This window comes from Aquila chrysaetos, chromosome 2 (genome assembly GCF_900496995.4).
Source record: "Aquila chrysaetos chrysaetos chromosome 2, bAquChr1.4, whole genome shotgun sequence".
Classification (NCBI taxonomy): Eukaryota; Metazoa; Chordata; class Aves; order Accipitriformes; family Accipitridae; genus Aquila; species Aquila chrysaetos.
Window position 1 is genome coordinate 78,507,231 of NC_044005.1, and position 13,590 is coordinate 78,520,820.

A 13,590-nucleotide genomic window follows, 5' to 3' on the forward strand; every position below is an offset into this window, starting at 1 on the left:
AAGAGTCCAAATGACCAGAAACTCCAGCAACACACTGTTTCCTGAGTGTTATGAGGGCTGTGTTCTATACTGAAGATGCTAAATATTAGACTAGTAGACTTCCTCTAATACAGGTAACTAGCTCTAAACTCAGTAAATGTGTACAACTGCCTTAATTCGCACACTAACATCCTGAAATGAAATGAAACTTACCCTCTTGACTACACGGGTAGGCTGACACATTTCTTAGCCATGGCTGTTCCCAAGTCTTTGCTTAGAGGTCAGTGGTGTTTATCTCAAGCTCTACCAAGCGGCCTGTTGAGAGCATAAGAGCTCTTTTCTAGGTGTGCAGACCACAAACTGCACAGTGGAACTAGTGGATTCCTTTGGTTCTGTATAGCTCCCCTTCCAGAAAAAAACCAAACAAGCAAGGACATCTGCAGACAATACTATTGGTATACCATTTTTCAGTGTGCTACAAAAACATGGCAGCGCAGGTAAGAGAAGTTAATTTTCTAACACAAGAGTTCTATCCTCCCATTTCTGTACATGATTACAGATAAGCCACTGACATAATGAACACTTCCCGTGAATCAAATTACAAATCAATATACGTGAACATACCTTTTCGCCAGGAGTACCAGCAACGCCATCCCGTCCTTTCGCACCCATTTCACCCTACAAAACAAATTATTCCGTTAGAAGTTTAAAGACTTCTGAGGTGAAAAACAACTACTCAGGTCATATCTGATTCAACAGAAAAGCACCTTCTACCCTGTTTTTGTCGTGCTTAGTAATGTAACCACTGTGGAGGAGGATGCCTTATATGTCACACTAAAATTGGACAAAATAAATACATTTTAAAACACCTATAATGTCAATTAAGACCCACATCTGACAAATACTGGCACGTGCACATTTCCATAAAAAGCAGGTCTGCTGATTTTAAGGGAAATCACTGCGACAGCAGAGTGAAGTCAAGGGGTCCATTTTCACTGGGCTGAATGTGTTCTACACTAAAGCTCACCATGTAATACAGGATTTTTTTATCTAAAAGTCACGTGCCCACAATATTTTTAAAAGACACTATTTCAACTCAGTTCCTCTCTCCCTGTCTTTTACCCCCCCAAGAGAAACCAAACCCTAAACCATAAGCACTCTATAAGAAAATTTTAGTTTTAAGAGACAAATGACCAACTGATCAGGAGAGGTATGGAAGATCCCAGCAGCTGCAAATCAGACCATGAGTCTTTAAAATGATTGAAGAAAACATCAAACACAGAAATTTTGCTTAATAATGTCAAGTACAAAGGTTACAAAATTTAAAATAAAAATCGGGTGGACTCTAGAGGAATATAATTAAAGAACTGAAACTGTATTATAGTCTTCATTTAAAAACAAAACAAAACATTAGGTTTGTCTACTTGTACCAAGAAGAGAACATCCTCTAGCAAACAGAAAACGCCGCAGCCTTTTTTGGAGTAATCCAATTCTTTATGAAGAAAACGTCACTGGTTTAAAAAGAATTAACCATCAAATTGTTCTTCGAGAGAAAGGGTTGCACCAAGAAGCAGAAGAGCCACATTTACACAAATAATTGGTTCCTAAAACAGGTTTTAAGCTTAGGTTTGGAGCCCAAATCTAAAACTGCAAACCCAAAAGTCCCTGCTGAGGAATTAGTGCCCAAGACCTCTAAACTCACAAAGTGCATAAATTTTTAAATAGCAGGATCCTGGAAACTCCCAATTCTCACATTCGGCATATGCAGAAACTTCTCGACATTAGGCAAAGTTCATCAGTTTAGTCAATAAACCCACTCTGCAGTAACAAATAGTTTCTCATGATCTTCCGAAATAGCATACACACACAGTGCTGCAGTGATTTTTTTCTTCTTCTGTTACCTATAAGACAGGAGATGCTTAACTCGACAGCGTAGCAGAAAGGCTTTGTCTCGACCACAGAACATCCATGTTCTGTGCCCCCCGCAGCCTATGAGTGCTCCCCGCCTGCAGCCCCGCTCGCCTGGACGGCTGATGCCTGCCAGCGCACGGGTGGTCACGGGATCTACAGCTCTTCCAAAGTTCATAACAGGAACGTTAGGAACTGCACAAGTGAACTGCATCCCAGCAGCCTCGTGTCGTGCTTGAAAGCAAGGAGACCAGGTTCCTACCCAGATGACTGCTCCTGCATTTTACGTGAGACCGTCCCCACGTAAAGTGCATAACCATTTCTTAAATTACAACCTAAGTCTCTCCGTCAGGTTTAAAGTGATTTTAATTAATGTAGTTATGGTACAATAACATCAGCTACGTATCCCAGAATTCAGTATCAGAAAACAACACTGCTAGAAAGCTTTTTAAAAACCAAACCAAACCACAAAAAACCCCTACCAAAACCAAAAATATGAAAAAGCTTCATAGACAGAACACTGTAGTACCTTTATGTTTTCAGCATATATGTAATACCTCTGTCCTGAAATGAAGTTATTAACCTTTCTGAAGCTAAGAAAGGAGCAGTAAGATTGGCAAGTAGTACATAACAACAGTATTTGCTATATCCCAGAACAGCCATTATGAAACATTTAATCCCTGGTAAAGGAAGGATTTACAATACATGCTTTTCCTCAGCATTCCCTCTAGGCTGGCACGCAGCAGCTGCTGACTCAGCACACTGTACTCCGAGGTGCTTAAGTCTCCTTATGCTCTACCCAGGGAGTCTATGGATCGGATCCAGGGCCCTGGATGGCATTCTCAGTTAAGTTCTGAGAATTCAATATTTTTGTCTCTAGCCTCAAGGAAAAAAAAGATGAGGTAAAAAAAAGAAGGAAAAAAACCCCAAACCAAAACCACCAACCCCTCCCCCAAAAACCCAAAGTCTACAGGTCAAATTTCCTTGCTACCTTTTTCTAAAGGCAAAACGATGTCTCCTAATGAGTATCGCCACAATTTTGAAGTAAGCTGTCATGCCCTAATACTATTGTTGTTGCTTCTTGCCTGCCATAAAACTTACCTACCTTTCTTGCCCCCCATTTTAATTTCTTAACAATTATTCACAGAAACCATCATAAAACAACTGCATGTGTGCAGCCTGGCTCAAAACTCCTTTATTCGTAACACGTGAGCTAAGCAGATCAACCAAAGTGAGCGACTCCCAGGTGCAGGGTACTATTCCAGCCGTAAGTTTAAACCACTGCTCAGACGTAACCATGTTCTGGAGGAGCATATGAGCCATCTCCTATGTCCTTTTTATTCATGTGAGTAGCATGAACCCACTGGCACTATGAGAGACAAAGAAGCAGGACTGGCCCCTGGTTACCTTATCGCCCACAGAGTGACTCTTTTATCTATGCACGCTCTGTTCCCTTATGCCACTTGCCAGTATTTTAATAGACCAGAACCATTTTGTTACATCCAGCAGTGTATTTTTATATACTGTATAGTCTAAAATTACACAGCCTGCTACATGCCAGAAAGCCTTTAGCATATATGACTTACGAGCCAATTAACCAAGGTATGTTTACGCTTCTGTTCCACTAACTGCCAACAGACTCCCCACCTTGAAGACAATTATTTTCCACTGCAAATTAGATCATAAAGTTATGCTTCTATCTTGTAATTGCGATTTTAGTAGCCACAGTCTGAAAGGTTGTAGTTTTTTATGCTTTTATTCAATGAGTTTAAAGATCAGATACTGTAGGTTGTACAACCTATAACAGTATTCACACAGGCAGCATGGCAGAATAAAAAGAGAGCAAATGCATTTTTAAGGGGCTTTTGCCTTTTTTTTTTTTTTTTTTTTGTTTAATGGCATTTTCCTTTGCTTCTGTAGAGCTCAAAGTCCTTCACAGAAGTGAAAAGGCACCCTTTTCTCTTTCTTACGTAGTAGATGCCACAAGTATAGAATTGAGGTGAAAAAACAGGGTTCCTGACCATCAGGCCTACATCTACCCCTAAATAAATCTCTTCTATGCCTTAACAAGAATATTCTAACTCCTGACACACACTGCAATTGAACTTTTTAAGTTTATGTAAATAAATTAGTAAGAATGGGAATAAAGAACTGCATGTACTTATAACTACAAAAGCCAACAGACATATATGCTGCCAGAAGAACAATTTCATAAGCTGGTGAACACTAGCAGTACAATGCTGGCATTCATAGGTTACGAGGAACACTCAGTGTAACAACACTCAAAGGTAGCACTGTGAGCTTTAAGTCTACTGTTAGGATTTTCTGCTAAGGGTACCAGCGAAAATCCTTTTCAACTGAGCACAAGATACTGATTGAATAAAATATTTAAGCCATAGCACATTTTTCAGAAGGTGATCCCTTGCAAACAATGGGATGGCTACTATATTTTTGACAATATTTATTTTGTTAAAATCATAAGCAGACAGGGTGGAAATTCAGCAGGCTGAAGTCAGGACGGGGGCAAAGCAAGCTTCTGTCAACTTTCCGTAAAGCCAAGCCAAACTAAATTCTTCAAAAGATATCACAAATAGCAGACATGCTTCTTTCCAATGCTACCAATCAGCCTTCTATCTGAAGCGGAAACAATTTTGCACATTGGAGACCACCTGCAGTGTTACACTTGTGATCATTTTTTGACATTAATGATTCAGAGTTTCAAAAGCACTTGACCTTTACCTCTTCGTACCATGCAGCCTTTACTCAATGCACCTGTCATAGAAATGATATGCTAGTAGCAGACACAAAATACAGTACCTTGATTCCTATACCACACATTACTATTGAAGTCATGTACAGCAAAGAGAGCCTACAGCCAAATGTGGCGATAAAGAAAATGACAAAGTGATAATTATTTAAGTTAACAAATTACGGTCCTTTCTAGTATAAAACCAAAACCCATTCATTTAGGAAAGTATTTTATTTAAACACATTACTTTGTCTCTTAAATTGCAAATCTATTTAAAATGTGTTTACATTGTGATATGGAGTGGGATTAACTTGACACATTAATATTTAATCTAGAAAACAAAGTCTACAAGGAATTTTGAGAGGTGGAAAATATTCTCAGCAGGGTTCTGTACTAACCAGGTACAGATGATGACTTTCATACTAAGATAAAAGCAAATGCACTTAATAAACAGAAAGAATGACATTAACGTGGCCTGGAGCACACACTGCTAGAGAACTGCATTACAACATTGCTCTTGCTTACAACGGGGACATATTGGTTCAGATAAAATGAGCAACCTACAGTCAGTTGTCAAAACACTCCTTAACGAAAATTAGTTTTGGTTTTCTAAGATTTCCTTAAGTAAATTAGCTTTCCTGGTTTTCATCTCTGTGTCGTTATGCGTGACAATAGCATCAGAAATGTCCAGGTAAGAAAATACGTATTATTATCAAGAAAGAAATACCAGCACACTCTGAAGAGAGTTGTTCCCAGCAGAGAGTGTACTGGCAGGGTTTCCAAAAGTGATGAATTGGAAGGTGAAACTGGTAATGTAGAGAACTCATACTTTATACTAGTACCGTCATCTGTATGATTAATGTGAGAGGCAGTCCCTGTAAGAAATTACAGAAGCTAAAATTTAAAACTTAGATGTACAGACAGGTAAACAGTTCTCAGGATTATAAAATGGTGATAGAAGTATTTAGAAGACCTGGGAAAATCCCCACCTCATTAGGAACTTTTATTTGATGAATACAATAAATTCATATTCAGAGAATTTGCCAAGGGTGAGAAGGAAAACTCATCCCAAAGGCAGCATCACTCCAGGGTTTCCCTGGCACTGCAGGAGAAGCAGGGAGTATGGAGCCCAGGAAGCACCATCCCTGTTACTCTCAGTAGAAGCCCCTGGCTATAAGACTTTTTTTTAAAGAAAACAAATTAAACTGTATTACTAATGATGTTTTTCCTTATTAACTTGGAAACTTGGACTATTAGATGGTTAAAACATTAGACAGGACTACCAAGAAATTCTTAGCTCCATAGGCATGGAGCGTTCCCTTTTGCCCATTATAAAATTTTAGTCTACTAAGTACACTGGCAATTCCTGACTTTGTCATCACTGACAGCCAGCGATATTTTGCCCCCAATTTTTTCTTTTTCATGCATTCCAGTTACTAGGACCCTATCAATAACTTTGGCAACAAAAATTGGAACAGAAAGGAACCATTCTCAAGGCTGCATGATATGATAGATATGCCTTAGGTGGAATCAGGTGGACCTGGGTTATAAGAGGACTGGCAGAGGAGGGGGAGAGGGAGACTAGCAAGGCAGAAAGAGCAGTCAGACACCTCATTTCTCCACAAGTTCTTTTTTCTTATCATTCTATGATAAATATTTTCTTAGTGCAACAATATATTGCATAAACTTATCTCTACCAATCCTAAAATAGCCTTTTAAACATCGTTTTCCTTAAGTAAAATTTAAATTAATGAAGCTCACTTGAATAGCAATAAATTTCTCCATAGTGTGCATCAACAGGCACTTAAATGTTTGAAAGCACTCTGCCTCTGGCTTTTTGCTCCCTGCTGTACTTACAGCATTAACCAGTGACCTATTAATACAGCTTGGAATGTTTTAATATTATATCAAAATATTTAATTCTCTTTGGATTTCAATTTAAAATCTTTCATGGGCACTAAGTTTGCCTAACAAACGAAAAAAAAGATTACATAAAATTATTTTTTTTAGCCTCTTTGATAGAGAAAATTAGTTTGTGTATTCCATATATATGTAATCATTCCAATTACTGTGATCCATATTCTGTCTTTCTGAATAATTTGTACATGTTGAGGACAAAACAGGACCTTCACCTTATGATCAAAAGGCATTTGCTAACAATGAATGTATTTGTAAGAGTCTGAGTAGCTATATACCATGCTGGGGTAGTAGAAATTGCTTCCAAAACAGAAAACAGTAACTATCTCACTCAGCTCAGCAGAAGAGGAAACCTAACTCTACAGAACAGGTATCAAAATGTGTTAAATCACAGGAGACTTCCACCTGACTTGTGATCGCTTGAAACTTGTGAAATACACTGTGGTAAGAATAAAGCCACAGTGAGAATAACACAGTATATTATTCATGGATAACCTAAACTGTACACTCGACTGCTGCTGCCTCAGGCAGTCCAAAAACTGTGCTTCAAGGGCAGAGACCAGTAAGCAACAAACAAGGTTGGTCTTGGTGACTTTTTGAGTCTTAATTATTCAGATATTAAAGAGCAGGAGGTTGTCCCTTGCTGCAGATAGCTGCAGCAACTGATCTTCCAGCAAATAAAATCCTGCAGAGTAAACACCCCTGATGCAAGCTTGCACAGGAAGCAAAAGGGACAGGGACTACCGCCCTTGAGGCAGTTTTTGCTACACAGTAAGGGGCATATGGTACTGAACTGAACGGTTTGGTCATTCAAGAAGGGAGACAGTCTTGAAACCGAGCAGCTTCTTCACCCCTGAAGCACCAGAGGTAACAGTTCTATTGTTGAGTGAAGAACTGTTCTCATAATGTCCTCACGAAGCCGTAATGGAAGGCCAGGCATACAAATAGGAAGGTCATTCACACAAATGGAATAATTTCGATCAGTGATGCTCCTGTACATTCAGATGGATAGCTTGGCAGAAATGCATCAGTATTTGCATGAATGCTTGTTCCAATGAAAATACAGCACTTGAGTCATTTGGGCCCACAATACACTTTGGACTTCGGCTCAGACCCGTTCAGAGGTACTAAGATGAGCCAAGAGTCCAGGACTGCCAACAGTACTGCCAAGTGTACAGGAATGAAGTGGAAACAGGCTAATAATTAAATTCAAAATGCCTAAAAATGGTTTATCAGGTATCATGCTTTTTATTGGTGATAGCTTAGATATTCCTGAACATGCCAAACAGAGTCTGATCTTAGGGAACAGCTATGTTAGACTGAAGAGAAGGGCAAATTTGGGAGGCTTGAATATCGCCTAACACCAATTTGTGTATGTAGAGACTGTCTTGCCAATCCCATAGCAACAAAAAGACATGTAAATTCAGTCATACAATTAATTACAATGGATGGGAAATTGGAATGAGACGACGTACAGTAAAAGGGTAAGGAATATTGTGCTGAACAAGAGATAATATCAACAGATACAGAAATTTCCCAGGAAAGAAGCTAAAAAATTAACATTAACTTGTTTTCACTTGGATGCTGCCATGGCAAGGACATTTAAATATAGTTAGTTGGATGCTAATAATATTATGATTTAGAAGCAAACAATAAAATGAGGAGCTGAGCACAAGCAAAGTAGGAAACATAAGCTGAAGAGCCATCAGACGACTTACACCATTTTTCTGTTACTGGCCAGCAAAGTCATCAATAAGCTGCTTATTTCATGTAAAACATGTTACAAACCATCCACCCACAGTCTGTTACTCTCCTTTATGTCATCTGGCAATAAATCAGGTATCCTGCATGTCTGGAATGGTCTGGGGTCTTGCTGCCTCTCCACCTCTAATTATTGATGTAACAAGGCCATTATTGAGAGCAAGTGTTACTGAAAACTTGCATAAATGCAGAGGCAAAGAAAAAATGGTACTAAATCCTCAGAGAACAGGGCACTCAGCTCCACTGTGGTAGGCACTATTCAAGGCAGTATTTGTTTGCTCCCAAAGGTCAACACTGAGACTATCCTTTTAATCACAGCAGTAATGTGCCCTCCACCCACCCCCAAACAAAAACAAAAAAAACCCACCCCAAAGCTAGGAAGCAGCAAGTATTGGTCAATTATAAGGAAGGTTCAAACTAAGCCGCTTTCTAGCTGTTTGCCATACTCCCTCTGACTTTAATGTGCCGATTCATTGAATTTTGTGAATTGACATTCACAGATGCCAATTTACTATCATTAGGCTAAGCTGCTAAATGCACATAGTCCTGCTCAGGCTTTAAACATTCAATGAAGTATCAGAGTCGCTAGTGACAAACAGATCAAATTTGGACTTATAGGTAGTAGGCCACTACCAAAAAATTTTTATACTTGTATAAATCTTGAAAGATTTCTTTTTTGTGAATCTCAAGCTTAACAATTTTCAGTTTTATGCCTAAACCAAAAATTTTGTACTTTGTAATTACCAACCATGTCAGACATAGCCCCATGCAATTTGCTATCAATGATGCACGGAAGTTGAAAGGGCTCACTGACCGTTGAATGATTTTTGAATCAACGCAATGAGGGTTTCTTTGTAAAACGAACAGAACAACAGAACTGGAGGTGGCCACAGGCACCCACATGCTTTATTTAGAGGTACTATGCTTAGCATAGTAAATACTGCTAATGATCTGTGAGATGGAATGGTAAAAAAATTAGACTTCTGAAGTCTCCTTTCTTATCTTAGTAGCAGTAATAGTCTAAATGGGGAGCAGAAGAGCAGTTTCCCAAATAAATGCTAGGAAACTCCCTACGTTGGTAACACGGGCTAACCCCAACACTGACAATTTTTCTATATACTCAGACCTAGGATCAGCAAAAATTCATGATTAAATTTGGAAATTGCCAGCAATCCCTCTAGGTTCAGCTGGGCTATAGAAACTAACATGCGTGAACTTTTTTCCACCTAGGAAAAAGGAACAGGCCCAAGGAAAGGAGCACTGACTGGCCTGTCCTGGGGGCTTGTCAATGTCAGGTCCCTCTCTCTTCACAATTTAGAAAGTTTCAGGTAAGAATGATGTCAAAGAATATACAGCGCTGAGGTGCTACGAGTGAATGCATACCCTCCTACCGATGATGCAAGGATGAATCCACCACACAGGATTCTGTCCTTCAGCAGTGACGTGCACACATCATACGGGAAAATCCTTGTCACAGACGACATATGCGACTTCTCTTTTTTTGGATAAGGGGAACAGTCAATAGGACACGCTGACAGGGTTGGGTGGGCATGTACTTTCCAGGCAGGTAAACTGTGTTCCACGGAGTTGCTGAGGGGACCCCGAAGTGAGACAGCTGTAAGCTGCCAGGCAGGAAGCCCACATGCAGAACCAGAGACTGACTGATAAAGGATTTAACCTGTGTATAGGCAGATTCCTTTAAGGAATAACAAAATCCATAAAGTTTCTATTTAAGTAAGATAAGCCAAAGATAAAGATTTGAAAGAGAGAATTCAACTGGTATTTTACCTTTTCACCTTTAACTCCTTTCTGGCCTGGCAAACCAGCTACTCCTGGCAATCCTGCTTCTCCCTGATTTTAAAAGAAATCAAAAATCAGCAAAGAAGCAGATCCAAAATATGTATTTGATTTGGTTTCCTTCTCTTTATCATAAAAGCCTAACAAAGCAAACGACTTGGAATAAATATAGCGCAAGATTCAGGAGAAGGATTTAAAAAAAAAAAAAAAAAAGGATTATGTAGAAAATAATTTATGCTTACGCAAAAACATTTACACTACATATAATGCCTAAATATAATTCTCATTTTTACCACGGATTTTTTTTTTGGTGTGTATTCAAACAACTGAACCATATACACCTCTGCAACTCTAACTTTAAAACAAGAAACAGTACGTTTTAGTTTTAGTTAACTGGGAAATACAATGTAAGTACAACACTACAAACCAGTAAGATATTTTTCATAGCTAAAACAAAATTTAAAAAAAATCAACCTTTTTTTTTAATGCCTAGCAGGTTTAAACAGCATGATGCACTAAAAAGCAATAGGAAAACCTCATACTTTATTTGGAAAGCAGTGGCATCTCTCTCTAGATTCTTGCTGCATTCCTGGAAGCGTGTATATTTTGCTGGCATGAACAGTCACTGGTGATGAAGTTGTAGCAAGTAACCTCTCCTCACGTGGGCACTAAAACAAAACCAAGATTTTCTGATTTTTGGTCCACTTTAGTTAATAGATAAATACTATCCAAACACTATTTTTAAGTTACTTTCTGTTTTAATACTCCTGTACACACCTTATTACAGAGAAGCCACAACAATTGCCAAACAAGAGGAAAAAGCTGTAGTAAAATGAAGTCTAGACATTGTGATCCTTCTGTACTAAAATCGATGCCAGTTAAAACTGATCTGACTGTCCCACTTCTTTCTTCCAAAAGAGCCCAGACAGAGGAATAAAGTCTCCCAAAATTAGAAGTAGTGAAGCAGAAAATGCCCATGGGGAAAAAAAAAAAGAGGGTACTTCTCAGTCTCATCCCGTCCTTCGCCCCCTGCCCCAAAATTGCAAAATGTCAGAGTGAGTGTAAGGGAAAATTCTGTCATTTTTTTGTAATGAAATACTTTGGGCATGCACAGGTTGGAAACAAACAAAAAGCCCTGAAGCCAATATTCAGCTGTCTGTAACTCATGAGAGCTGAGCCAAGCTGAAGATATATTACAGGACAAGTCAACAGAACCTGACAAATTTCAGAAGCTCTCATTAAGATGTAATGAGGTCTCCTGCCAGCCTTCTGTCAAAGAAATGCCCACAGGATTTACAGCTTAGTGTAGAAATTTGTATGCAAGGATAAATTCCTTCCCTTAAATTACTGAAAATGTAGCCTTTATAATTGGTAAGGAAGCAATGAAAAAATAAATCAGAAAATGTAATGCTGGTTTCAATATGAAAGTCATTAACAAGTAGTCCACCATTTTTTACATCTTCAACATAAGACGTACAAATGAAACTGCTGGAGCTTTTAGCTATATAGCTGAATGAATGTTTAAGATGCTATTAACAAAGCCTATCCTTGACCTTTTTGTGTTCATATATAATTAGGCTTTGTTTGGGTTTTACTTTTTTGCTAGTGTCATAACTGCTGAATGAATTGTATTTCCATGCACAAAGTGGAACCTACAGAAAAAAAAAATCCATTCATTTCACTTATCGATGAGCTTATACATTCAAGAGAAAGCCTGCGCCATTATCAGGAATATATTTTAAAGTATATTTGAACAATAAATTATTATTTAAAAATGAAATTTCCCTTTAGATTAGATCCAGACTCTTCCATGCTTCTGTGCACCTATCAGTTGTCAGTTCCCACAAAGTCTTCTGCTCCTCTGTTCTTGGGCAGCTTTATCCCTCCATTCCAGGTACCCTTTTCTCCCATCTCTTTGTAGATGGAATCAATTAGTCATTCCACATGCTCTGGGGTTTTTTGCTGACTGCAGGCTGGGTGGTAATGCTACTGCCCACTATCTCAGAGGAGCCTGCTCTTACAGACTATTCATAACTAGCAGACCAATATTTTAACATATTTTCTGAGGGTTTTTTTTTTTTTTTTTTTCTCCAAATGGGCTTAATTCAGCAAAACAATCACATCCACAACTTCAAGCATTTCTATAGTTCTAGCATCTTCCAGTTCACACTGATTCAGTCTATCAAAACAAAAGGGAAAAGTGAACCCTCTAAACTAAATCAGCATTTTCCCTTATGTTAAACAATATATACATCTGAGTATGTGCGTTATAAAGAAGAAAGTATTTGCTAATTATGAAACACCCATTCCTCCATGTTAGTGTATTGAAATGAGGGAAACACCCTCAACACCTTCCTATTTTTCTTCCCTTCCACTGTCATGCAGGCTCTTTCATGGGCTTTGTTTATCATCTGTAATGCTTCACTACGCACAACTATTATTGAAATGGCCCCTGTTATTTGAAGCCATCCTCAGGTCATCGCAGTGATTTGTTTCCTACTTTCTGAGACTTCCTCAGTTACTAACTAGATATTAATCAATGTTAAGAAATGCATTTAAAAACCACTAGCAGCACCTAGTGCCTTTTACTGAAGTTCCACTGTGCCATTTAGTTAGGCAGCAAGGAAAAACATACCATGACTCCAGATACAGGATTCATTGTTAGGAGGTAATTAATCTAACACTTCTATTGAAATTCCTTTACAATTCTTTAGAAAGAAACAATGAAGCAATTTCTTTTGTATTAACATTTACATTTTAACAAATAACTTACCAGGTCTGCAGATATTTCACAACACCTATCTTCCGTTGCAAGTTTTGGATTACAATAAACTGTGATGCGGTGAAGTTCAATCTATTAAGAAGTACAAAAGAGATGAATATGAGATGTAAAAAGTCATGTGTGATGGCATGCATTTTCTTATCTCGGCATAATAGACTTTCTCTCTGAAACACTGCGTATTTCTGAAATGCTGAAAAAACAGACAAATCCAGAACAATTACACAGCTCCTCACTTAAGGAAGAAATTGTGAAGTCTATTACTTGGATATAAATCACATTTTAGATTTAATTTATCTTCGTGTAAGTTGCATCCCTCTGTACTGCTCTTGCGATGCTACATAGGCATTTTAGCCCTCTAGACATCCTCTGCAAACCTTCTTTTCAGGAACGTGATTTTCTCCTGCAGTGAACTAGAGCTAAAGGTTTGATAAGCTCTATCTCACATATACCTTCTATCACTTTGGACAGACCTTTGCCTGGACCTTGCCACTAAATCACCTGAAGAGCAAGAAAAACACAAATTCTGTACATAAAGCTTCTGTTTCAGAGATTTGTGGGTGGATTGCTGAGATGAACAGCGTCTAACTTCAACTAGCTTATTTTGCCCTTGTATGCCTCTTTCTGCATCTGTTTTGTATCCTTATTCTCTCTCTTGCACTTGGCATTGAGAAGAGTGACTGTTGGTACAGGATCCACT

At 38.5% G+C, this 13,590-nt stretch overlaps 1 protein-coding gene across 8 annotated transcripts in view; it reads right to left on the bottom strand.

Annotated features, from left to right (window-relative positions):
* The window catches only part of COL19A1 (collagen type XIX alpha 1 chain), a 220,211-nt gene that overhangs the window by 147,192 nt on the left and 59,429 nt on the right, over positions 1 to 13,590 (bottom strand). For all 8 annotated transcript variants that reach the window (XM_030007470.2, XM_041127248.1, XM_030007468.2 and 5 more), the window contains 4 exons: positions 12,885 to 12,965; positions 10,654 to 10,779; positions 10,103 to 10,165; positions 604 to 657 (listed from right to left, as the gene is read on the bottom strand). In XM_030007470.2, the coding sequence (XP_029863330.1) occupies positions 604 to 657; positions 10,103 to 10,165; positions 10,654 to 10,779; positions 12,885 to 12,965 (324 nt within the window). The remainder of the gene's footprint in view (positions 1 to 603; positions 658 to 10,102; positions 10,166 to 10,653; positions 10,780 to 12,884; positions 12,966 to 13,590) is intronic.